General features: G+C 37.2%; 2 protein-coding genes across 3 annotated transcripts in view; both read right to left on the bottom strand.

Annotated features, from left to right (window-relative positions):
• Nucleotides 1–3,863, bottom strand: part of TBK1 (TANK binding kinase 1) — a 40,684-nt gene extending 36,821 nt beyond the window's left edge. The window contains exons 1-2 of one of the 2 annotated variants that reach the window (XM_045553439.1): nucleotides 3,742–3,863; nucleotides 1,210–1,327 (exon numbers count right to left, since the gene is read on the bottom strand). In XM_045553439.1, coding sequence (XP_045409395.1) covers nucleotides 1,210–1,296 — 87 coding nt within the window. In that variant the 5' untranslated portion in view covers nucleotides 1,297–1,327; nucleotides 3,742–3,863. The remainder of the gene's footprint in view (nucleotides 1–1,209; nucleotides 1,328–3,741) is intronic. The other variant, XM_045553440.1, reaches the window with a different exon arrangement.
• A 1,916-nt stretch (nucleotides 3,864–5,779) lies between these two features.
• XPOT (exportin for tRNA) overlaps nucleotides 5,780–27,011 on the bottom strand; it is a 37,387-nt gene continuing 16,155 nt past the window's right edge. Inside the window, exons 10-25 of the mRNA XM_045553441.1 lie at nucleotides 26,065–26,103; nucleotides 25,859–25,921; nucleotides 24,805–24,929; nucleotides 24,347–24,491; nucleotides 24,068–24,187; nucleotides 23,616–23,710; nucleotides 23,291–23,360; nucleotides 19,901–20,139; nucleotides 18,683–18,968; nucleotides 16,881–17,070; nucleotides 16,220–16,336; nucleotides 15,933–16,048; nucleotides 15,194–15,241; nucleotides 12,008–12,079; nucleotides 9,939–9,995; nucleotides 5,780–7,134 (exon numbers count right to left, since the gene is read on the bottom strand). Of these exons, the coding sequence (XP_045409397.1) occupies nucleotides 7,108–7,134; nucleotides 9,939–9,995; nucleotides 12,008–12,079; nucleotides 15,194–15,241; nucleotides 15,933–16,048; nucleotides 16,220–16,336; nucleotides 16,881–17,070; nucleotides 18,683–18,968; nucleotides 19,901–20,139; nucleotides 23,291–23,360; nucleotides 23,616–23,710; nucleotides 24,068–24,187; nucleotides 24,347–24,491; nucleotides 24,805–24,929; nucleotides 25,859–25,921; nucleotides 26,065–26,103 (1,809 nt within the window). The 3' untranslated portion in view covers nucleotides 5,780–7,107. The remainder of the gene's footprint in view (nucleotides 7,135–9,938; nucleotides 9,996–12,007; nucleotides 12,080–15,193; nucleotides 15,242–15,932; nucleotides 16,049–16,219; nucleotides 16,337–16,880; nucleotides 17,071–18,682; nucleotides 18,969–19,900; nucleotides 20,140–23,290; nucleotides 23,361–23,615; nucleotides 23,711–24,067; nucleotides 24,188–24,346; nucleotides 24,492–24,804; nucleotides 24,930–25,858; nucleotides 25,922–26,064; nucleotides 26,104–27,011) is intronic.

Raw genomic sequence — 27,011 nt, forward strand, 5'->3', positions numbered from 1 at the left:
TTATTAAAGTTTGTTAATTCGGACCACAAGAAGACAGACTGTCAGATGTGTTCTCACTGCTAAATCCTATGTCACCACCCATTTTCTCTTCTTAGCCCAAAACAAAAATAATTTCTAGGACAGGAGTATCTAAAATTGATCACAATGAACTTGAACGAGAATCCAGAGCCTGAGGACAATTCTGGAAAGCCGGGGGGAAAAGCTAACAGTTGTCCGTATGGTACTTCTGATTCATTCTCTAGGAGCCATACAGGCTGTTTATAGTCATAGTCTCTGCCCAGAGGAAACGGCCCCTCCCCATGTGTGCTTATCTCATTGCCACTGACAGAACTGACTGGTAATCTCAAGGCTATAGGAAAAAAGGAAGAAACTCCTCCCTACTAAAATGTTTAAAGCCTCTGTTTCTGAAAATAAGAATTTAGGAGGCTCCAAACATCATTTAGCTCATAACAAATTCATAGCACTGAAAAATCAGTGATTATTTGCATTATGAAAGGATTTTTATTTCATTCTTTTTGCAGCTTCTTTCCCAGAATAGAAACTTTAATTATCTTCAATTTCTTCCTTTTAAATTATTTTAATTATCTTTCATTTCATACTCCAATATCGAATCTGACACAAAATCCTTTTAGCTCTTGAAGTACCTTTGGGATTAGCTCTTGTATTCTATTTCCATTTCCAGGTTCTGATTATCTCCCACCAGGATATATAGCCTTTAAATATGGGCTCCTTGTTGAGAATCTGATTTTACTCCAATCTACCTGTAGCAGGGGCACAAACCCTTAGCAGGACATATCAGAATCGTCTGCGGGTTTCCCTCCAAACTACACATCTGCCTCCATACTATCCAAAATGCCTTCCTCCACCACAAATCACTGCTACCCTGAACTGCTATTAGTGAGATCACCCACTGCCATAGGGGAGATGGGTTGGGGAAAGAATCAAAAGGAAAACTAATCTTTCCCAGTCTCTTTTCAACTAACCTTCTGTTTTTCTCCACTCCCTAACACACAGCCTCTGCCACCATGGGGTAGATATGTTCACCACCGGACACAGCTATGCCTTAAATAACCACAAAAATCATAAAAAAGAAATTTCTTTAGACAAAAGAATCAAAATTACCACGTCACACACTTTAGTATAAGTGTGCCTCTCAGAACAGAAATATATGCAGTGATAAAAAGCCTTCCCAGTTTTCTCCGTACTAACCTTATGTCTTCCACGAAATACATTTGCAGTAGCTCCTTGGCCTAAAATATCAGATAAAAGCCATAGATGATTAGAAGTGCTCTGCATCTCGGCTTGGTCGGGTGATCCTCTTGTTATACTAAGAGAAAAGAAAAGATTTGCACATATTTTTAGGGAATAATACAGTTAAGAAGCAAATCTTAGCTATTTTTAGTTTCAAGTAAGATCAACCATTATTGATTGTTAAATTGAAGAGTACAAACAGTCCAATGTAAAAATCTAGGTTTCTAGCGACATAAAAGGCTAAAATGCTGCGTGGACTATGAAAAAAACATTAACCAATGGCATCTTATATATTCAATTTAATTCACTTATCAAAAGGGCTGACAGAAACATCTACTTCCCTTTTAATTTTGTCTTTGTCAATGAGAGTGATACTGGCTACTTACCTGTGTCCAATGTTTTGAAAGATTAATCAATGATAAATTATAAAGTGTTTTAAAATAAAGTAATAATGTAAAATAGAAATATAGAAAAAATTACTTTGTCTCCTTCAAGGGCAGGGCAATGCTAATGAAAACAATTGTTGCTACTTGCGTAACATTTCTATAATCTAAAATTTCATCTGCTGGGGCTAGGTGGCTCACTGGACGTGGTGGCTCATGCCTATAATCCTAGCACTTTGGGAGGCCAAGGCGGGAGGATCGCTTGAGCTCAGGAGTTCGAGACCAGCCTAAGCAAGAGTGAGACCCCATCTCTACTAAAAATAGAAAAATTAGCTGGCGTGGTGGCATGCACCTGCAACCCCAGCTACTCCAGAAGCTGAGGCAGGAGAAACCCTTGAGCCCAGGAGTTTGAGGTTGTTGCGAGCTAGGCTGATGCCACAATGTTCTAGCCCAGGTGGCAGAGTGGGACTCTGCCTCAGAAACAAAAAAAAAAAAAGAAAAAGGAAAAAAAAATTTCATCTACATAGAGTCTGACAATCATAATGGAAAGATGCAAAAATTATTGTTCTGAAAAGTTACTCTTCTGAAATTGATTTAAGAAGAGTTTCTCCAAACTCCAAGTATAAAAATAAAAACATACCCAATAGTCTATATTATCAAGTCTTAAAACATAAGCATCACCACTACCCTTGTCCTTTAATAATGAAAAACTATGGATCTATAAAGATATTAAAAATATCTAACTCAGATAAGGAATTTTATATACAACAATTAATTGGAAATAAGCAATAAAAATAAGATTCCTTTTTCACAAATAAGAACACAGATTTGTCAGTTATTACATTCCATTCAAGAGGTGGTAATGAACTTCTCAAATATCTAATGAAAAACCTTTCCTATTTAATGTAACTTTGCTGTTTCAGATAACTGTAGATGGCATATAGAACCATTAGGTACCTATTTGTACCTATATGTACAAAACAGATTCATCAACTACAATATCTGCTCTCTATATGCAGATACAAAAATATGGTTTCATAATAGTGATCACAATAGTGGTCAGAGAAAATGTCTTTTGAAACTATCTACCGATAACCCCACAATAACAGCATGCTAAAACATGACTCAGCATACCCACAGGTGCTTGCTATATAAATCTTCCCAGTTTTTCACAAGCATACAAGCAGGCACTCAACAAGTATGTTACTGATGATGCTGTCTTAAGTCTACTTCCTTGTACCGTTCAAAAGGAAAGTTGCCATTTGTTCAAGGATGAAAACAAGTTTGGTGACACGGCCTATGGACAAAGTTCCAGGATTTCCAAACTCTACCAGTATGTGAATCATATAGTAAATAGATATATTAGGGGTTCCACAGTGAAAAAGGCCGGTCTTTGGTTATACACTTGACAATTACTTAGGAGAAATTACTTTGTGGCCACCTACTAAAAATACCTGGGATATGGATTAGAAAATAACCCCATAAGCCAGGTAGCCGAGGAGAAAGGAAACGTATGGGAATTTGTATTTCGTCTGTATACATTAAAAACATCTTATGCTTCTAGCTTCCGGTGTGAGTCAACCTCAGCTGTTAACATCCCTGAAACTCTAATGAAACGTCTCTTTTTGGTCCCCTGAAAAATCAATCCATTTAAAAACTGCCAATCGTGTCAACGCGCGGAAAGAGCGGTAGAAAACGGCGAGTCTGACTCCCAGGGAAAGAAGCAGCTCTTCTTCCCCGGGCAGCCAGGCCCAGACCCGCCAACCGAGTCGCCCTCTCCGTGCCCAACGCAGCCGGACCAGTGAGGGCCCCGGGCTGCAGGTCAGAGGGCCGGTTGCGGGACGAGGAGTCGAGACGGAGGGAACATGGCCCTTGTGACAATGCCAATCGGCCTCGGACGCCCAGACACCCAAGAGCCGGTGCCCGCGCAGCCAGGGTCCGGGCATACCTCGGCCGCGGGTCGTGCGGAGCTTCTCGGGTCGCCCGGCCCGCCCCCGCCCTGACTCAGCATCCCAGCCTCCCACGGAGGGCGGGAGTGCTCCGCCGCAGGCTGCGCAAGGCCCCGCCGCCCGCGTCCCCGCGCGGCCTGGCCCTCCGCCCCACTCACCCAGCCGGGTCTCCGCCGCGCCACCGCCAGCGGGCTCCCGCGGCCTCCTCGCGCCCCAGGACACTTCCGGTTTCGCGAGCCCCGGCCAGGGGCCACGTGACCGACGGCCGGCGCGCGGGTGCGCGTGCGCACGCCTGCAGCCCGTCCGGCCGCCGGCACGGCTCCCGCCACCGCCGAGGGACTGGGAGGTTGGGCATGTCTGGAGCCCCACCCTGTCCGCGCTCCTTACTCTGAGGGCGAAGTCCGGGATCCCTGAGCGGTGAACACGATAATTCAGATTCCCGCAGCGGCAAATAACCGCCCTGTGCTCGAGCGCCAGCAGACGGTGCGGAGCGCGGCAATAGTCTGGAAGGCCGATGTTGAACTAGTGCTTACAAATAATTACAGGTGGGCAGAATGTGGGACACTTGAGAGGAATATCGTAGCCAGGAAGGATAGATTTATATCTATTTTAAGGATCACTTTGGCTGCAGTGGAGCCGGATTCTCGTCTCACAGTAATTCAGACGTGTAATTCTGTTATGTTCACTTAATTCCTTCTGTGTATTTTGGAAAATGGCAATACTGGAGAACCTAAGTACTAAAGAATTTAGTAACTGTAACTTAAATACTAACATTAGGTCCTGCACATTCGTGCAGCCAAGATCTCAGTTGAGCAGCTATTCCCTAGATATGGGTCCTTTCTGCCCACTGACAGCAACGTAAGGAGGGACACAGAGACTCCTGCTAACTCAGGACTAAATTTCTGAGTGGAGGGGAAGGGGTAGGGAGTGCTTCCCAGAGGAGGACCACGGCAAACACCAGTGAATGGGAAACCATGGCAGAGTGGTTAAGAGCAGAGGGGTTTAAATGGAAAAGACCTGGGGGGTTGCAGTCCCAGCTCTCCCTGCCAATTGCTAACTTTAAGCAACTTTGTTACCTCTCTAAGCCTCAGTTTTATCAAATGTACAATGTAAATAACAAAATGTACAATGTAAATAACAATATAAATAACAAAAGTCCACTCTAATGTATTTACAAAGGAAATTATTAGAATTTTAAGCGATATTTAAGTGATGGAATCATTCTAGCAAATCTATTCACTGCTTACAATTCCGATCAATTTCAGTTCTCTGATATCCAATGACAATAATGAAGACCTGTCAAAATTCTTTCCAACAGTAAAACCCACCGCTGAAAGTTGTAGAAGGTGACTGACTGAGCCAAAGGCCTTGATTCACATGTTTATCACGTTGTGTACATTAAAATGCCACACAGTATTTTCTTAACAGGTCAAGCCACTCATGAACCAATTAATGTTAGCATTAAGATTTAAGTAACTGTTAGACACAGGACTAGATCAGGTATCATAAAACCCTGTGGGGTTCCTTAGTGAAGTTACACAACTTCCTAAGTCTTTTAGCCTTTGACAGATAGGATTCACCCTTGAGACAATTATTTGGGTGCTTTTGGAAATAAGGTAATTCATGATGGAAGAGTTTCCTAATTGTGATGGTGCTCTGTGCAACTCTGGTGAATGAACATGAGAGTTATTATTCATGATTATATAATGAAGAGTTTAGTTTCTATTACTCTTAATTTCCATGTCCTGATTTCTCTCCACTCTGAACACATTTTCTAAAGGGCTTTAAAGAGCTAGGGAAAACAAACACCTTTTCATATATGGAATTAATACTATAGTAATACATGCTAATACCAAGACTTTATGTGCCAGCCACAGTAATTTCTTTCATGTTTAACTCATTGAATTGTTAGAGTTATGTATGAGGTAGCTACTACCATTAGTTCCCCCATTTTACACACAGGGAAACTGAGACAGGAAGTTGTTAACTTGCCCAAGGTTCTAAAACCAGTTACTGTGACAACTGGTATTTGAATCTACTTAACTAGGTCTGGAGCCTGTGCCGTATAAACTCTTAACCACTATGCCATGCCACTCAGTATTCTTTGAAGAATTACTGCTATTGCAATAGATGATACAATGATCACTCCCACTCCACAGGGAAACCTATCAAAGAAACACCCAGCTTTCACTTAAATATTTCTAAAAACATTTTTATTGACGTATAATATATACATTCCACTGATCTGTTTTTACAATTAACCATCAATTTGGTGAAGTACTTTTATTCCATGATCTAAGAAAAACATTTAAAATTTCCTCTGGAATTAAACCCAGAAAACGATTCACGCGCACAATTTAAAATACAATTTTAGGGAGTTTATAGGCTGCTGAAACCCATCCATGAAACCCCTAGGAGACACAATGGCCAAAGGGTAAAACAAACAAACAGACCCTTCCTGAAAATCTTAATTGGGCTTTTGGAATTTAAACTTAAATGTCTGTAGTAATTCTGCTCTTCAGTTTTGTCCCTCCTCTCAGGATTTTCCAAGGCTACTACTGATGCTATTATTTTTCCCTTTGCTTTCTCAAGTAGCCATGAATAAAAATGGAAGGTGGTAGGGGTAAGTACTAATTAAATGGTCAGCTACCATTTATAAACATCATAAACACACAGGTATACTGTGTTCTAAGTACATCCAATAGAAAAGTTAGGAAAAGAATTGGGATTTTAATTCTATCAACAGATTCACATAGGCTTTTTCTAGTACATTTTTAAAAGACTCTTTAACAAAACTAAGTTACATGTAACCTTTTAGGAGCAAAATTAAATGAAATAAAGCATCCATATACTCATATTTGCAAAACTTGAAATGGGACATCAAGGAGAGATTAAGATGAGAAAATAAGACTAAAGCATTTACAATAATTCCAGAAACGACTTGGTAGATTTCACTACATAAAATTTATTTTTATAAAAAAATGTGGAACACTGGCACCTACTTTTAAATCAACTAATTTATAGAAACCATTCTGTTTTGTAGAATCCACATTGGCATTTTAACTGTTCAAAGAAATATAATGGCTATCTACAAAAAAATTAGTTTTAATTGTTATATCCCCCCATACTTTGTGTTTGCACTTAAAGAAAATTAAAATTTTCAAACATTTTATATTCAGCAATTTTTTAAAAAGTACACCGTTTTCCACAGCTATAATTCTTTATAAAGGACTTGACTTAAAGTTTCAAATAAAAAAAAATTAAGGTACTAAGATAACCACTGTGTCTTTTAACAGCATTTTTATATAGAACAATTGAGTTGGCATGCACACAACTTTTCTTGTTGTCACATACCTGTATTTAGGGAAAATTATACCCATTTTACATAAAAATCCCAATACATATACTCTAATAAGCTCAAAACAATGTTAAAAAGACCAGTGTGAATGGCACACAAAAATCACTTCTTTATAAATTATTCACTGGAATTCCTGATCAAGAAGTAGGCACAGGGAGATCCAGTCTTAGGGCTTTGCTCTCTGGAAGAACACCTGTAAAAAAAGTATTAGTATAATCAATACTAATGTCGGAAGACAATCACCTTTCCCCTGAAGAATGGCTCGACGTTTCTGAATGCTAGTCACTCTTTTTTTACAATAGATATTTAAAACATTTCACACACTTCATAAATCTACACATAATCCAAGATAATAACTTTCTCTTCTGGAAAATTTGGTAAAGTCTAGATGTAACTTATGCTGACATCACCCAAATGGAAAAGTAGTGAAAATACGGTATTCTCTCTAATGCCAGGAGAATCGAATGGGCAGAAGCAAACATGCTCTTGACACCTTTTTACTGACCGGTACCTATGTCAAAATTAAGACTAGGAAATTAAACTTTGAGGAAGAAACAAGTCAAAGCTAAAGACAGCAATCCTAATCCCTTAAGGAATTTACTATTTATTTTGATGATTCAAAAGTACTCCCAGTCAATATCGGAGACTATGATAAAGGAGCCAGCTAGAGGCTGTGCTAGGCATGGCCCAGTACTACACACTGCCATCCACAGCTAGGTACAGGTCAAGTAAGTACTAGACATAGTACATGGTAGGCAGTGTGCTCAGTATGGACAAGGACTCTACTTATCATTGTGTCCCTAGCACCTAGGAGATTCACTTAACAAATAACCAACTAAGTGCAGAGAAAAGAATGATCACTATATGAGTAAAAGAAAGCCTTACAAGGAGGCCATGCTTAAGGTAAGCCTAGAAGAATGAGTAGAATTCATACATGAGGTGGATTGCCAATAAGGCAGGATTTTTGAAGAACCACAAGAATAGCAAAGACCATTCCTGCAAGAGAAACCAGAAAGGTAGTCCAGGATCAGAATATAGAAAAAAAAGTAAGTGTCAAATTAAGAAACATGAACTTGTTTTTAGTAAATACAAGGTTTAAGAAGGTTATGAGAAAGAGGAATAAATTTCAAAGGACTGTTTGTTGTTTTCAAACAGATCAGCCTGGCTAGAACAAGCAAAGGGAGATCAGAGTGAGATAACAAGCCTACACCAGAGCAGCAGCAGAGAGAGGAAGAGAGACAGGAAGAGGAAAGGATCAGCAAGATCTGAGGATCAAGCAGATATGAAAGGAGGAGTGGACACAAAAGAATGAACTTCATTTTTTCCAACCACAAGAATAATATTAACACTGAGATAATGAGATCACTAAGATAGTGCCATCACTGAAGAGAAACTGGACTTGGAAGAATTTTTATAAATGCTGTACCAATGAGTTAATACATTTGGAGCACAAGTCTTCTACAATGTACCTACCTACACCTACTGTTACAGATACCTCTAAATAGAGAGTTAAGATATTTTGAGTCCTTTAATCTGGTTTGAGTGATCAGCTGTTTAACAGAGATTACTTCCATAGGCATTTTGCTTTTATGGGGGAATGGGGGATAGAAGCATTCCCAATAATATTAATAAAAAATAATCCTGAATACCCTTCCACACAAACTCTTTGAGATGTTTAAGCTGACAAACTACAACTAGGAAAAAAACTGTTAGAACCACAGTCAAAGGATAACACAATTATTTACTCTGCAAAGCCCTCTGACCTACAAATTCTACCAAATGTCTTGGGCAAAAGAACAAGGTAGCCATATGCTAAGTTACCTGCTACCAAGAAATTTAATATAGTACTTTGCCCTCAGATTTGTTGAATGAAGGTAACAGATAAAGATAAAAAATAGTTCCTTATCCTGTCACACTATAACTTTAATTCTAGACCATGAGCTCCTTGTGGGTAAGAAGATTCATTCATAGTGGGATTTGCAGCAGATACTATAATACTTGGTACATAAAAAGTATGAAATGAATGACTACCTAGGTGAGACCAAGATAGTTTTATCTCGTGGATTTAACTGTAACTATGTATACTAAATAAACATTTGACATTTCTTGTCAACCTACACGGTTTAAAAAAAAAATCAGGGTGGGAGAAGGGTGGATGATGGGAGGTTGCTTGCTTGGTTGGTACAATGTACGTTGCTCCAGTGATGGATGCTCTGTTCACAACAATGCAATATATTAATGTAGCAAAAATGCACCGGTACTCCATGAATATATACAAATTGAAAATAAAAATTCCTACCCGTCCTGAGCAATATCTGAGGAAATAATTCCTTCACATAGGAATTGTCAAACCATGATGATTGCTCGAATTAGCAAAACTCTTAAGGGAAATTGAATCCCAGTATATGTTTCTAATGTATTTAATATGAATTAAACTAAAAGATGAGCCCCTTAATAGTCTGCATCTGAGATTAAAATTTTTTAAAGCAGCAATACACAAATGAATAAATAAATAAATAAATAAAAATCAGTGGTTTCACAAATGTAAAAAGAACCTTGATGGCCAAATCTGAGAATTCTCCTTTTTGTCTGTTTTACAATTCAAATGTTTCAAAACAGGATATAAGCAAATAACTCATACTTCTTTTTTTTATTTTTAGCTCCTTCCTTTCAATATGGGCCATTGTTCTTGAATATTTCTTGTTCTCCCAATCCTCTAGTTCCTATTGAATTACATCATGAAACTGTAAAAGAAAACTGGCATTTTCATACCAATATACTCAGGGGTGCACTTTCGGTGTGCTTATAAAAGATCATAAAAAGTTGGTTGAAAGGGGCTTCACAGAAACATCTATAACTATAGTTTCTTAGAAGCAGTTTTTAGAGTAGAGTTCCCAAAATAAATAACAGTTGGTCAAACTATAGTATATACGTATTCTCTCTTGGCTCTCAAACATTATCTAATTATATGAAGATATGAATTTCCCAAATACCTACCTTTAAGTAATTTTTAAAAACTTTCGCATCAGGTTGCTGAAGCGCTTGACAAAATTCCTGGGTGGCCAGGAAGTGGGGGAGAAAGAGGAGAACAAATGTATTTGTGTTAAATCCATCTTAATCCACATCCACAGTTTTATTTATAGTAATAAACGCTATTTATCATCTTGACCACTACATGTACAGTAGTGTTAATTATATGCACACTGTGGTACAGCAGATCTCTAGAACGTTTTTCATTTTGCAAGACTGAAACTCTCTGCCTCTTGATTGAACAACTCCCCATTTTCCCCTCCTCCCCCTCCAGCCCCTGGCAACCACCATTCTTTCTGCTTCAGTGAGTCTGACTACTTCAGATATCTCATATAAGTGGAATCGCGTAGTATTTGTCTCTTTATGACTGTCTTATTTCATTTAGCATCTCATCAAGGTTCATCCATGTTACAGCATATGATAGGATTGCTTTTTGAAGCTGAATAATACTCCACTGTGTGTATGTGGACAATACACACACCATATTTTCTCTATCCATTCGTCAGTGGACATTAAGGTTGCTTCAAATCCACAGTATTCTTATTATAGCTTATCAAAATCTACCCAAACAGTTCCTCACCACAAGAGGTTATATGGCATTTTCAAATGTAATACTTGTCAGGCAGGCTGCGTTCACTTTTGAGAACATAGCTCTCATGGACAAGGTGGCCTCATGTCTGAGAAGAGTGAGTGGGACAAAAACTACATTGCTATTCTTCCTAGTAAGAGGGGTAACCAAGTGGAGCTAGACCAAAAGAAAAAGATAATTCTGGCTGGGCAAAGTGGCTCACGACTGTAATCCTAGCACTCTGGGAGGCTGATGAGGAAGGATGGCTTGAGCTCAGGAGTTTAAGACCAGCCTGAGCAAGAACAAGACCCCGTTTCTACTGAAAATAGAAAAACCAGCAGGACGTTGTGGCGAGTGCCTGTAGTCCCAGCTACTTGGCACAAAACACAAAAATTAGGTGGGGATAGTGGCACCTGCCTGTAGTCCCAGCTATATGGGAAGATGAGGCAGGAGGATCACTTGAGCCCAGGAGTTTGAGGTTGCAGTTAACTATGATGACACCACCGCATTCTAGCCTGGGCAAAAGAACAAGACCTTGTCTAAAAAAAAAAAAAAAGACTTACTATCTCATTAGGTAACAAAATATAGTGGCATTACGTTAATAGCTCATAATTTTAAAACAGTGATAAGCATAAACTATACTTAGCGATATCTGCAATAACTTATGTGACATGAAAATATGTGTGATTATATTGGTGACAGTATCATAGGTAATGCTACTAATACTGTGATCTGTCACCTACACATTGGTAGAAAATTAAATTTCAGTTGTGATTAGTGAAAATAAAAATGCAAATTTTCCCAATTTCACAGACCCCATCATTTCAATTCTAGTGCTCTTGCTTTCTTATGCACAGCAAAACACCAAGTGGAATGCAGTTTGGCTTTTTAAAAAAATTTTCATTATTTTTTGAGACAGGATCTTGCTATTTTGCCCTGGCTGTTCTTGAACACCTGGGCTCAAGTGATCCTCTTGCCTCACCCTCCCGAGCAGCTGGGATTAAAGGCATGCACCACAGTGCAAGCTCAGTTTGGCATTCTTTTTTTTTTTTTTTTTTTGAGACAGAGTCTTACTCTGTTGCCCAGGCTAGAGTGACGTCAGCCTTGCTCACAGCAACCTCAGACTCCTGGGCTCAAGCAATCCTCCTGCCTCAGCCTCCCAAGTAGCTGGGACTACAGGCATGCACCACCATGCCCGGCTAATTTTTTTTCTATATGTATTTTTAGCTGTCCATATAATTTCTTTCTATTTTTAGTAGAAACGGGGTCTCGCTCTTGCTCAGGCTGGTCTCAAACTCCTGAGCTCAAACAATCCACCCACCTCAGCCTCCCAAGTGCTAGGATTATAGGCATGAGCCACCGCGCCTGGCCAGTTTGGCATTCTTGAGTCAAAATTTAGACTGAACTACATACACAGTCACATTTCTTTAATTACATTAAGAGCAAGATCTGCTAAGACACCTCTTACCTGAATGATTTCTGGAGCTACTTGCAAGGAGGGCAGGTATTCTTGTTGAAGATACTGAACACATTCTGGGCCCTGAAGATTAAGAGATACTTATAACTATTTTCTTTCTTGACATTAATAATGCTTAAAAAGAAACTAGAACAATGCATGTACACTTTAAAGGCAATATAGTATTGTGATTAAGAACACAGACTCTAGAGCCAGACAGCCTTGGTCTGAAGCCTGGCTCTGGCAACCTTCTGGTAACTTGAGCAACTTACTTAACCTCTCAAAGCCTCAGTTTCTCCATCTGAAAAATGAGGTTATCATGAGGATTTGAGGAGTTAAGAAATGTAAAACTCTTAGAATAGCACTTAGCATTTACTGTATGTTAACATTAGTGTTAACTACTGCTAAAGATTATAGAAACATTTTTCTAAATCCAGGCACAATGCTGCCGAAGCCTTCTAAACACTGAAAGAGGACAGTGAAGAAAGGTGCTCCTGTTCAATCTACCACATGGATTATAGGGTATCTGTGGGTACACGGGGGGAGGAAGCCTTCAGGCAGTGCCAGGCTAGCAACCATCTTTAGACACAAAAATAAACATAAGCAAGAGAGAAAATAATATGTTAGAAGATAGCAGCAATAAAAGCACATCTTTTCCTATTCAACAAACTAGGGAACAGGAATTTAGTGGCTAGATGGAACAGATGAGGAAACCATGATCCAGAAAGAGAAGGTGAGTTGCCCAGTGTGTTGCTGATTAAACTTTTACTAAAAAGCAGATCATGTGAGCTTTAAAAAACCATTGCTGTTCAATAGAGGCCAATTTTTAGTATTTCTAGATGCCAAAACCTATAAAATGTAACAAATCCAATACTTAAAAGAAGAAAAAAAAAGCAGCAGCTAATTTCACTTTCCAACTTTAATCTAACTTAAAGTCTTTAATATGTTGATGACCCCAACCTGGTACAACTGGAAGTAACAGTTATCAAAATGAAATCAATCCATCTCTCCTCAATGCACTCTTTCCTGCATTAACACCCAAATTTCCTATTTAACATTACTGCTCCTGATTTATGGAGCAATAAGGATTTATGTTTCCTCCTCTACCTTGACTCCCGGCCCTCTAACCTAGTGGATCTTGGTCACAATTTAATGATCCTTTAAAGGAAACCTGTCTCTAATTGAGAGGAGGTAACACTGTATCATTTCCAAGTTTCCCAGATCCCTTCTACTTTCCTTCTCACCTTTTTCTTTTGTCCCCCTCTCTGTGCTTACTTCCTATGCATTGCTCATCATTTCACGTAATCCCACTGTTATCACTTAAAAAGACTATAGTTTTTTTTTTAATTAGGAAAAGTAAACTTATGGCTTAAGTCAGTCAAAAGAATACGAAAATAGAACAATGAAGCAAAACATTTTCAAATATAATACTGACTCAATTCCTGTATGTGTTTAAATTAGGGCATCTATGAAGAAGACAAATACTTTTCAACTGTAAATACCATTATTCCTGTTTCTTTTCCTTCCTCATCTTCCTTGACTCTCTAGCATCCAACAATGTCATCCAGTCTCCTCTCTTGAGACTTTCTTCCCTTAGCTTTCATGATACTGCTACTTTTGGTTCTATCTCTAGCTTTCTCTTGACTCTTGCTTGAGCCAACATTCTTTCTGTCCTGGTCTTAGAAAGTCTCAGTCTCATTCATTCCTAACACTTCACTCTGACTGCCTACACACTGATAATTCCAAAATGAGTATTTAGTTCTTTTTGGGGAGGATCTGGGTGGGAGGAGACAGAGTCTTGCTCTTGCTCTGTTGCTCCAGCTAGAGGGCAGTGGACTCATTATAACTCACTGCAACCTCAAACTCCTGACCTCAAGCAATCCTCCTGCCTTGGCCTCCCAGAGTGCTAGGATTACAGGTGCGAGTCACCACACCCGGCCAGTATTTAGTTCTAATTGCTTGAGACCCATAGTCCAACTGCTCCTTGAACATTTTTTCTCACCTATCTATCCTAATCCTAAAATACAACCCTACTGCCTACTGACTTCCCATTTTGTCACATGTAACACAAGGCTTTTGATCATCTAGTCCTATCTTACTGTTTAGCTATTACTTCTGCCTCCATACTTTAAGCAGGATAAGTCTATCATTTCCCATCAAATCCACCATGTGATACCTGATCTGTTTTCACACACCTACTAAAAACTCTGCCCAGAATGCCAGCTCCCCTTCCTGTCAGTCCAATCAATCTATATTTGTCTCAAGGCCTAACAAAAATATCACCTCTTTCCTACAGCTTGCTTAGATTGTCCCCTTAGGCAAATTACTCATTTAGCTTTAGTCCCACAGTATTTTACACACTTCTATTAAAGTACTTACTTAACCCATTGACATTTATTTGCTGGTCTCCCTTGATTTTGAGCTCCCTAAATATTGGGGGATACTTTATTCATCTTTATACAGCTCCAATGCTGCCCACACACACCCCTCACTCTAGCACATAGCAAAGTGTAGAGAAAATGCGGCTGAACTGAAAACCCTTCCACTCTCTATCAGAATCAAAAAATCAAGTTCAAATGGGGAAGCGGGCTGAATGGAGACTAGTGAGTGAGAGCTCACGCTTCTTTCAAGGAGAAAGGGGAATTGCTGCTCTTTAGCTAACTGTAGCTAAGTGGAAATGCTAGTCCTGTGTTGGCATTCTGGCTTTCAGAGAGAAGTTGGAGGTAGGAATTTTTGTTATTAAAAAGAAAAACATCTGGTTTGTTAAATGTTCGCAACCAATTCATTATTTAAAAATAGCCATCATTTATGATTTATACAAATGATCAGACTGACAAAGAACAGGACATTCTAAAGTAGTGAAACACTCTAACCATTTGTAATACTATTAAGAAGTTGGAGAAATCTGGCTTACTACTAGATCATGAAATCTGGATCTTGAAATTCTAGTTAAGATTTTTCACATCCTTTGTCCAATCAAAACATACACATTAACTTTCCTGTTACCCAAAACATGAAGGACAAGAACAGATACTGCTACTTTCATTCAATCCCTTCCCCACATCCCAAAAAGTCAGAACTGAATTATGTTTTATACAAGATATGGCTTTCAAGAACAAGATGAGTCAAACACCATTAAAATGAGAACAAATTTTACACATGAGATGAAAATGAAGAGGCAGGGAGTACAAAGCTTACCCGTTTGAGATGAATTGTTTTCAGTGTCACTGCACACTCAGATAAAGCCTGTGGGAAACAAGTTTTAAGAAAAAATTTTAAGATAGTCAGTTCTTGGTTACTGATCCAACTTTTCTCTTCATTACTCTGGCCATTGCCAGGGAAATATTTTCCCTTAAATAAATATTTCCAGGGATATATTTACCTTCAAAAAATGCTTACAGGAAGGAAAGGTAATAGGCAGATGGAGTAAGTGGGTTGGATGGGAAAAGAAAAAAACAATACAAACTGTTGCCTTGATGTAGTAAATTACAATTTTGAAATCTACCTTTTACTAGGTTGTGGGAAAGTAAGAAAAGAGCAACTGACATTAAGTATTCTGAGGATGAGCCTTGGGGAAACTATCATATGAGGAGGAGAAAGTTGCAATTTAATGAGTTTAATTTTTAGAGAAAATCACTAAGCACAAATTTTACAATTAAAGTAATAGAGGAAACAAACAATCAAGCTTTCAAGAACGTTTGTATCATGTACCCTTTCATAGTCCTAGAAAAAGAGTCTTAGTTGTTAAAGTTGAAGGAGCTAAATTTTACATATTCAAATTCAGCACTGGGATTCAATAAAAATCCACAAAAGGTTCAGAAGGTATCATCAACCTTCAAAAAATTAATAAAACATAATATAATCAACCTGGCATTAAAGAAGAAATTGCGAATTTATGAGATCTATACGAGGTAAACAAAGATTCCTAGGTGCTTACCAATACTGTTTGTGCATCTGCCAGGTCAAAGGTTTGTTTTAAAGGTGCCAGGAAGCATGCAGGGACAATGTGCTTATAGACAAAATCAGCAAATCCCACTGGTCCATCTTTACCTCCTGTCAAGAGAATTCAGATTTTCATCTTGTATAAAAAGAATATCAATTAATTCAATACCAAGGAAAATCAACTCCCAGTTTCTGTCTATGCTTGAGCTAGGGTTCCACTTCATCTCTAGGAGTTTCATGAAACAGTTTGGGAAATGAAGTCTAAAAAAAAATTTATCTTACCCCAGAGTTCTACCAACTTTGAGAGAATAATAAAACATGTTTTCTGTGCAATTGGATCCGGATATTCAACTGCTCCTTGGATAACAGTAACCAGCACTCTTTCTACATTCTCTGCACCTGAGGAGAAAAGCTTGAGTTTAATTTCAAAAAGAACTACAAAGTCAACCTGAGGTTCTCATTCCATATACAAGAGTAAGTCAAAAAGGTTTATATAGTTGCTAAGATCCTTTGATTTTTATTAACTGGGCACTTAAACTCTAAGCATTAAACATTAAAAAAAAATCAGTATTTCCTTAATATTAATATCTTTTCCCTTGGATTTCCTATGTAGCAGAATTCTCTACATTGATCCACACAGTTCCATTTATTTTTAATTTCAGAATGGCTAATTGGCCATAAGACTCAATTGTCGGGTCAATTCCGACAAGCAGCTACCATTATATTTGTATTGTTGAAGAATCAATTAAAAAATACTGCCTTAGGAAAAACAAGAACTGAATACAGATTTTAAAGTGATTGATTCCCCCTATAATAAACTGTCATCCTAGAGGCCAATAAACTTCAGAAGTTTTGTATTCACTTCAGTTCACTCTTGCTCATACAGATGTGTAACTCTGATGAGGACGTAAGTAGACAAATTAGGCATGGCATGCATCCCCACCTTGATTTGCTATCACTTCGCTCATTCCACTGCCTGTGACTGTTTGTAGGAAAGCAAAGTAACTCCTCCGCAACATCTGCTTCTCTAAAGCAGCAGACTGGTCATTTTCTTCTGCTGGTCGGAGCAGCACTTCAAAAATTGCATGAAGCAGAGGCATGAACATCTGTTGTAAAAATGGGGATACCTGTATCTGAAGAAAAAATTATTACTACTTCAGAATTGAGTAATGAAATTAATATGAAACGTCAGAAAAAAATTTTACATAAATGGTTTCTCCACAGTTTCTATTTAGGATGTATATTTACATAACTTGGTTAACAAATATCAATGTTAAAACAGAAATCTATATAATATATACATTACTAAAAGATCATTAAACTTAACATATTTCCTATGGCTTACAATTCAGGTTAAAACAGGTGGTTATTTTACACAACAAAATATTGCCACGGAATATTTTCAAATGTAAATTCTCAAGAAATGAATTCTAGGGAGGATCCCTTGAGGCCACGAGTTGCAGGTTGTGGTGACCTATGATCCAGCCCCAGCAACAGACAAAGACCTTGTCTCAATCAAAAAAAAAAAAAAATGAATTTTACTGTTAAAATATAAATCAATTTATATGAGTAAATGCTTGGATTTAAAAAAAAAATTTTGAATAAAGGTAAAAAAAATCCTTTAATAGTATGCTCTCAACACTTGCTTACAAATGAAGTCTTGGGTTTTACATGCTCCTGGGCGAATTCCTTAAGTTCTCCGCGCCTGTTATCTGTAACATGTAATACCTATTTCTTAGGGTAGGTATGAGGATCATATGACCTAATGTACAAAAAATGCTTAGAACAGGTCTTGAATACAGAAAGTACTATGTAATTGTTAGCCATTTTTATTGGACATCTTATACCTGGGCTTAAATTTCCCTGTATATAAAACTGACTTTAGTATATTAAATACTTTTAAACTCCTGCTTGGGCACCCAAATTACAGTGCTTCTTATTTACCTCTTTAGACATGTTAGTACTCAACACTATTTTTATTTGCTTTTCTATATCAGCAGACTAGTTGTTTTCTTCTGCTACACAGAGCAGATAAGGTCTGTTTTTATTAAAACATCATTGAGCATGATCTATGTGTCAGGTAGTATGCTAGACAATGGGGATGATAAAAATACATATAATCCACACTCTCAAGTACCTATTATTTAAAAAAAAAAAAAGTAAACAAAGCCACCTTGCATCACATAGAGCTGTGTCCCTAACCCCTGGGGCCCCAGACAGGTACCAGTCCGTGGCCTGTTAGGAACTGGGCCACGCAGCAGGAGGTGAGTTTGGGCAAGGAAGTAAAGCTTCATCTGCATTTACAGCTGTTCCCCATCGCTTGTATCACCCACATAAGCTCTGCCTCCTGTCAAAATCAGTCACTCTACCATCACCCCCAGATGAGACCATCTAGTTGCAGAAAAACAAGCTCAGGGCTCCCACTGATTCTGCATTACGGTAAGTTGTATAATTATTTCATTACATATTACAATGTAATAATAATGGAAATAAAGTGTATAATAAATGTAATGCCCTTGAATCATCCCACCCCTGGACTCCCCCCAGGGTCTGTGGAGAAATTATCTTCCATGAAACAGATACCTGATGCCAAAAAACGTTGGGGACTGCTGAAGGGGAAAAAACAAACAAACAAAAAAACACAAAAAACATAGGACAACATCCAAAACCTGTCTGAAGATAAATACATCTAATCTTTAAGTGAGAACATCTTAAGTTGAAATTCTCAGACTTTCTGTGTAATACCTTAAATTTGGCTGTGATCTGGTTGATAAGAGGAATGAACTCCTGGAGGTCTTTTGCTTCACAATCTTTAAGCATGTGTTCTGAGGCAGATGGGATGAATGGAAGAACTTCTTCCTCGAGGCAAATAATCATTCGATGAAGGAAAGTGCGAACTCCACTTCTGAGAATATCCTTTTGTAAGGGACAACTGAGCGCTGGCAAGAATGTCTGTAAACAGTCCAGATAAACTTCGGAACAACCACATTGTTTCACAGTCTGCTTGTTGCTGAAAGCTTTGCTGGTTCGACTATATTAGCAAAAATCAGGCAATTAGATTTAACTTTATTCTTTAAAAGGATTATGGAGGATTAAAAAACGATGCACAACAAATTTAAAAACTGACAAAACTAAAAACCCACTTTTTTGTTTTTCCACATCACAATCACTTCTATCTTTGGCTATGTGGTTATTTGTAAACTACTGCTTCCAGTTACCATTCCAGAACAAAAGGGCTCAAATTAAATTAAATGAATGAGATGTAGTTAATATAATCTCTCTAATGTATGCCTACCTAAATGTTTTACTAAAATCCTGCTGACAAAGTATGCAGAAAAGAGGGAAAAAAATCCACTTGCTATGACTAGCCTGTTCTCAAGGATCTGCAAACTACCCATTTAAATTCAGAGACAATCTTCAGAATCAAGTTATACAACCTCTCTAATATCTAGCTCTTGCTCTGAAGTATTCTGTAGAACAAGTTCTCTATAACTTCTACTTAGCAATCACTACAACTTGCATGCTGTTATTGCGTGCCAATAAAAAGTAAGGGTAGAGGGAAAGTTTCAAATGGCTGCTTGGGTGGTCTTTGGGACACAATGCACTAAAGAAATGCCTCAGGACTTTCTCTTTGAGGTAACCAAGACTAACCCAAGATGTCCCAATATATCACTGGTATATAAAGACTTTATGTAATCCCCTTAAATACACAACCCATTTATACCAAAGAAGTCAGAGAAGTTAAGAATTTGAACATTTGTCAAGGCAGAATGGTTATGTGATCTATTCCTTTCTTCATCTAAACCTTCTAATTCATGCTGGATTTAGAAGAGAAAGATTTAGACAATTCTCTGGAAAATCCAGCTTTGGAAACACAGATATGTATGCCCATCATAAAAGATCCAAACAAGTGGTTCTGTGTAGAGACACATACTTTATAATTTTACTTGTGATTATGCTCACCTGGCAAATCCAACAGCATGGTTGAGACAGTCTGCTAGGGATGCCTGTCTTTCTTCATCTTGTGCCAGCATCAGTTTTTCTAATAGAATTTTAAACTTCTCCATTAGTGGGGTCAACAGATTCCTCATTAATCCCTGCTTCCTTTCAGCTGGGTATTCACTATTAACAATCAGTACTCCAGCTGTCTCATAAATAAATAGTTGATCATCGCTGCTCAACAAGGACTGGTAACCATTCTCCTAGAATGAAATTTAGTCTTATTGAAGTTTTTCTTTCTTGAGTTCCTCTCATTTAATCAGAAAAAGTACAAGAGGAACAGGAAATGTAATCTATCACATCAACTCATAGATCAGGTACTTATAAAAATAATTTTCTCCCAACACCATGTAATGAAAAGAAAACTAAATCAGAGGGCCAAAAGATCATGGTTCTAATTCTAGCCCTGCCAAGACTTTGCAAATAATCATATAATTATTAGCTTTCTATTGTTTCCTTTTGTAAAAAGTCTTATTTGTAAGATTATAATCTTATACACAAGATATACAAAAATGCTTTGACTATTAGTACAAAGGTAACACTAATTTATATTTTCAAGAGTGTTTAAGGGTTTAATAACAACAAAACCCACACAATACACACACATCTGTTACACCTGACATTATTAAAATACGACTGCAAATGAAACAAAATAGATCTCTTTCATGCACAAGCAAACGTTCTACATATTGGTCAATTTTTATTAACAAATTTTGTTATTTTTTACATTTATGCACTCAGAGACACCAGGGGGGGCGGAAATCAGAGTTCTCTCTAGGTCCAACACTAAAATTCCCTGTTAAGAAAAAATTATATAAAAACCCAGTCTTAAAACAGATAAATCATGTGTGGTGCTTTTATTATAAAAAAATTCTCTATCCCTTGAAAGAGAAATGTCCCTATTTAAAAGTAATTAAAGCTTGTATTAAGTACCTGCTAGGCCTTATCACTGCTCTAGAAGTTGAGAAGAGAAAGATAAAGTAGCTACATAAATGTGGGGTGCTCTAAAAATCAGTACCACCTTATCAAGTGGCTGATATTCAAGAAAGCAATTTGATTTAGGTCTTTTTATATACTGAAAAAGGATTACAGGTACAGTACAAGTCATTGTTTATACGTACTATATGAAAAACATGAAAAATTTCCAATATCTGTAAGAAAATATGGCTTCCTCGATACCTAAGTCTTACATGTCACTGTAAACTGCCAAAGAAAATTGACATTAACTGGGTAAAGTACTTTAATATATATGTTTTTGTACTACATAGGCAAGGATAAATTCATCATATAATTCACTAGTAACCTTTCATGCAGGGAAATTATGTAACCTTTGTAACCTAAAAGTATTGTTTTATTCATTTTTCAATGGCACCTCTAGTAATAATTTTCATTAAATGAATGCCAGTCAACATGTACTTTAAAAATATCTCAACTTATTCAATGCTAGGCTGCCTTGTGGGAAAAAAGAGAAAAAGACAAAAAAAGTATCCCAACTTAAATATTTCTAGTGAAATGGATCCCAAATGGTGCTGATCATAATCCTGAAAGATTGAAATCTCTAAAGATCAAAATCCCTAAAGTCTAAAATCCCTATCATCTAAATTCCCGAAAGCCACATTCCTGAAAAACTAAAACCCTAAAGGTCAAAATCCTGACAGCCAAATTCTGGGGAAGAGATTAGTGTGTTTTTGGTTGTAAGCAGGATAGTTGCACCATGGTTAAGTGAAACTATTACCTTGCTATTGTCTTTATTTGGAAATTAAGGAGATGCATATGGGTGCCAAGTTGACATGGTATTGATTTGAATGGATTAAAAAACACTTAGTAAAGCATTAGTTTGAGTATGTCTGTGAGTTTGTTTCCAGAAGATATTAGTGAGTCTAAATGCACTAGGTGGTGGGTCTGAGTGGACCAGGTGGGGAAGATCTGCCCTCAACGTTGACGGGCACCATCCAATCGGCCAGGGCCGGGAAAGAACAAACACAGAAGGCAAACTGGTCTCTTTCTGAAAGCTGGGACAGACTTTTCTTCTGCTGCCTTTGACATCATAAATTTGACTCCACAAATGTGCATTATCACAACATTGACTTTTTAAGCATCGTGCATATATGTAAAAATGTTGAAACTTTCTTGGCAAATAAGCAGATGTCCTTTTTGTATATCTGCAGTAACATATAAAATTTCTTGAGATCTCAGCTCTTTGGGTGGACCCATCGCAGTTTCTAATCAATCCTGTCAAAAGACTTAGGTTGTCTGACATGATGACCAGTTATAAAGCTGGGTACATATAATTACCAACCATAGTGATATGTATTGATACACATCACTTTTTGACCTATTTCTTTGTAAATGCAATTTATCTGCTCCTGTCATTAGTATACCTTAGTGTTTATGCTTGCAAAAATGTTATTATTGCCTATTTTATTTTGTAAACTGGCCTACGAAGTATTGTCATGTTTTTATGTTTCTCAAATAAATCCCCTTTAAAAAATGTTAATCAATGCCTTTTAAAGAATTTTTAAATTTTTTTTTCCAGAATTATATTTTCAGGTTTTGCATCTTTTAGCATTATGATTTTTGGGATTTTTAGACGTTAGGGATTTTGCTCTTTCGGGATCATGGCCCCAACCTATCAAAATATTCAGATCAACCAGCATTTAAATTTTTACCCTAAGCCTGAAGTTAACAGAAAAACTTCAGTCTAACAGAAGGAGTTGCTAAGAACAGCTAATACAATTGTAGTACTAAATAGAGAATAATTTATAAGTTGAATTTTTCTTCTCCATAAAATACTTCACCTAAATTTAATAATACACAAAGAGCTGACCGTATTCCAAGCTGCCAAATTTATTAGTCAGCTCTTAATTCCTTTCTATTACTATATTTTGTTTACTATATCAATAGAATTTAGGTAAAGAGAACTCTTGCACACACACTTCCCTCTACCACATTTTTAAAAATTGCCCACAGGCCGGGCACGGTGGCTCACACCTGTAATCCTAGCACTTGGGAGGCCGAGGCAGGTGGATCATTTGAGACCCCGTCTCTACTAAAAAACAGAAAGAAATTAGCTGGACAACTAAAAATATATAGAAAAAATTAGCCGGGCATGGTGGTGCATGCCTGTAGTCCCAGCTCAGGAGACTGAGGCAGAAGGATCACTTGAGCCCAGGAGTTTGAGGTTGCTGTGAGCTAGGCTGACGCCACGGCACTCTAGCCAGGGTAACAGAGCAGGACTCTGCCTCAAAAAAAAAAAAAAAAAAAAAAAAAATTTTTGGCCACAAAGGCAAGGCTAACAGCATGGGTGGGCTCCATGATATTTGGGGAAAATACCTCAAAAGGACATATACTTACAGGTGGAGAAAGCTCTAATAAGTCTTGTATTCTATTCAAAATATCTTCAATGAAAGGATTCATTTGTTTACTGAAAAAAAGCAAAAAGGAAAATCACAATTAAGTAAATAATAGTACCATTAAAAGCATGCAAACCAACCATTTTTTATTAATGAACAAAGTACCTGGCTAATGAGCAGAAAAAGTAGTCGTAACATAAAAGGAAAACATGCCTTGCAACAGAAAGAACCAAATCTACTGCAGGCTCTTGGAAAATAACTTATATGTCTATTTAATTATGTAAAAAATAAAGAGCTAAACATAAAGGCTGAGATTTTATACTTACTTGAGAGATTTGACAAATCTAGAAAACAGGTAAGCAGTCCTGCTCCGGACTTTTGCACTAGAATGCCGCAGACCTCTGTGATCTAAGAAAGCCATCTAAAGAAACAGAGACACTTTTACTATTTCTGCACTTATTCAGGGCTTTCATTGCTATTGTCATGCCACATTTTTGTTTACATCAAATTTTATTTCTTAGCTCCTAAAAGAAAGGGACCATGAATACACAAAAAGTAATTCTATACTATATACAAATAAGCCCTTGAGGACTTATTTTAGATGACTAAAATTATCCATTTAAAAGAAATGGAGGAGGGGTTAGTTTCAGTGTCTTTCTAGAGTTTTTGAGAGCTTTTGACTCTGAGAAAAATTATAGAGGACAGAAAGATAGAATATTATCTGTTCGTTAGCTGAAATACATGGAAAATAAAAATCCAGAGTAAAATGTATACTTACTAGTACACACGGAATGTGTTGAGGTTCGACTGTGAAAAACTTTTCATATCTAACAACCGTTTCAAAGAACTCTAATGTCACAGATGTATGCTGATAGGAACTGACTCCTGATGTTACCAACTGTAGCAGGAAAAAGTTAAGAAACCCATTCTTATTTATTGCAATACCAAAATGCCCCACTATTAACATATACTAAGCTCTAACAATCAAGGAATTCTCCCTAGCTTACAGTGAAAACAGAATTTTATGTTTAAAAAAAATTATCTTCAGTATACTTACAGTTCTCATCATATCCTGCAAAGCACTAGCTTTTGAAACATCACCTGAGAAGTGAGCACCATGAGATACTGGAAGAGCTTCTGCCAACATATACAGCAATCTTATTGCTACTTCAACTTCCATAAACCGTGTAGTCTGCCAATTCCTATCAAGGTATAATATGTCATTGAGATCTGAACATAACACTAGTAAAGCACAGGATAACACACCAACAGAAGCCTAATTATTAAAAAGTCAGAGCAACTGTTAATTTTCCCAGACAACATAATTTATAATCACAAAAGTAGAAAGGATCAAGATAAGTCAAGAAAATAAGAGCACTGTTTCCAGAGATATACCTAATATCTTAATAAGTAACATGGATCAATAAGTCATATTAACCACCTATTTTATTTTAGATCACCATCAGAGAGCAAAGGAAAGAAGTGGGCTTATTACAAAAATAATAGCAAACTTACTGCAGTGTAGAACTAAAAACTCTGCGAACAGAAGCCAGCAGTAACTCTGGTGAAACTTGAGCAAGCCTGTCCAACAACAACTTCAGTTGTTTTCTATATTCTACAAACATGGCTTCATCTTCACCCTGCAAGTTAAAAATCCTCATTTAAAATACTTAAGAGACTTTAATATTCATGTATTCAGTTCTCTTGTAGCTTTCTGCATTTACCAATTTGATATTTTTATATTTTCATCAATATTCATTTATATAAGAAAACTTACTATTCTTAATGGCTTCTCCCCTCCTGCTCACAAGTAAGTATTTCTCAATATAGCCCTAGACCTTTCAAAAGCCTAGAGCCAGAAACAGTCCAAGGAGAAGGTTAAGGACAAGAGTCTAGAGCCACACTGGGTTCTTGTTGGGCTTTCGGTCCTTTGGCACCTTATTTACTCTCATCTGTCAATGTCCACTGTAAAATGTGGTAATAATATCATACAATAGGAGATATTAAATGTTAGGAGCCAGGCACTTCCTAAGTGTGCAGTGCATTGGTCATCATCACCATTACCCTTTTACAGCCCAAAGTTTTGAATGTGTGAGGTGGGAAATAGAACACTTCAGCACATAGCTAAGCAGCACAAGCCGTGACTGAATCCCTAGAAAGCACCTAGTGGCCTTTGTGTTTGATGGGAAGCTGACCCACTCACAAGCCGGGACAAGACTTTTAACTGGAACAAGTCTAGAGTGCCTCATTTTCACTCTCCCATAAAGACTTATGAAGTGAGGTTCATCACACTTATTAAATACAAAGTGAGATATGATCACCAATAATATTGTCAATATTTTACTAAGTTCAGTGCTACAAAGAGTTTTTAAAAGGGTTAATGGACAAAATATAAAAAATGAAAGATTAAGAGGCTTCTATTAATTTCATCCAAGGTTGACATCAATATAACCAAGGCTAAGTTTTCAAATACTTCTTGTTTTAAAGGGCCCCCAATTAAAAGTTGAAATATTGATATGATGTTAAATAAATAATTTTAAAACTAATTTCTCAACACAAAAATTCTTACCTCATTTTCAAAGTTATATTCTTCATCATAAGTTAATTTTTTCATAACGGCCAACATGATTGCCTAAAGTTAATAATAAAATAATCTTTGTCAATCAGTCTTCTTTTAATCTGACATAATTTGAAATTAAACTATATATTTTAAGGCAGATTATACACAAAAAGAATCTATTATTAGTTTAAAAGGAGCATAAAGAAGTCAGTTACCTCTACATTAGCTTTCTGCTGATCCGAGAGCACTGTAAGCTGTTAAAAAGTAAGCAATAATTTATTAGGCTTCCTAAAGGAATACTTGTATATCAGAACATTTTTCTAATCAAATCTTTTAAAACATGCACACAACTCTTTTGGAAGGCAGTTTGGCAGCACCTGTTTATATTTAATACGTACCTAACTAAGATCTAGCAATTCCACTCCTAGTAAATAACTTGACATGCGGGCAAAAACATGTAGATGAATTTGATTTTTCAAGATACCTATAATTTATTTAGCAAAGCAGCAGGTTACAAGGACAGTTAAGGATGATCTCTTCCTTGTTTTAAACAAAGCAAATCAGTTTAGAAACCCATTAAGAGATACATAGTAGGATTACCAATAGTGAATAGACCTTTTAACACTGCCTAAAATTTCTTAAAGTACGCATGTAAACATGTGTTGTGTTTATAACAATCAAACAAAACTTAAATTCATTTTGGAAAATAATTATTTTAAGCTTGACTTGATTCAATTAATCCAATGCAAATAAAATAGAAATGGCCCTCTTACATCATAATGACAAGTTACTAACTCTTTAAATTGCTACAGGCTATAAGATGGAGACTAATACCATCTACATTTTAAGTTCTTACTAGAATTAACTGGTAGAAATTTTTAAGTGTAAAAAATGGTTCATAAGAAATTGGCAGCCCAGGCTGGGAGCAGTGGCTCATGCCTATAATCCCAGCACTTTGGGAGGTCAAGGTGGGAGGACTGCTTAAGGGCAGGAGTTCGTAACCAGCCTGGACAACATAGCAAGACCCTGTCTCTACAAGAAATTTTTTAAAAAATTAGCTGGGCATGGTGGTGTGTGTCTGTAGTCCTAGGTGCTTGGGAAGCTGAGGCATGAGGATTGCTTGAGCCCCCGTGTTGGAGGTTGCATTGAGCTCTGATCACAC

Source organism: Lemur catta, chromosome 6, assembly GCF_020740605.2.
Source record: "Lemur catta isolate mLemCat1 chromosome 6, mLemCat1.pri, whole genome shotgun sequence".
Classification (NCBI taxonomy): domain Eukaryota; kingdom Metazoa; phylum Chordata; class Mammalia; order Primates; family Lemuridae; genus Lemur; species Lemur catta.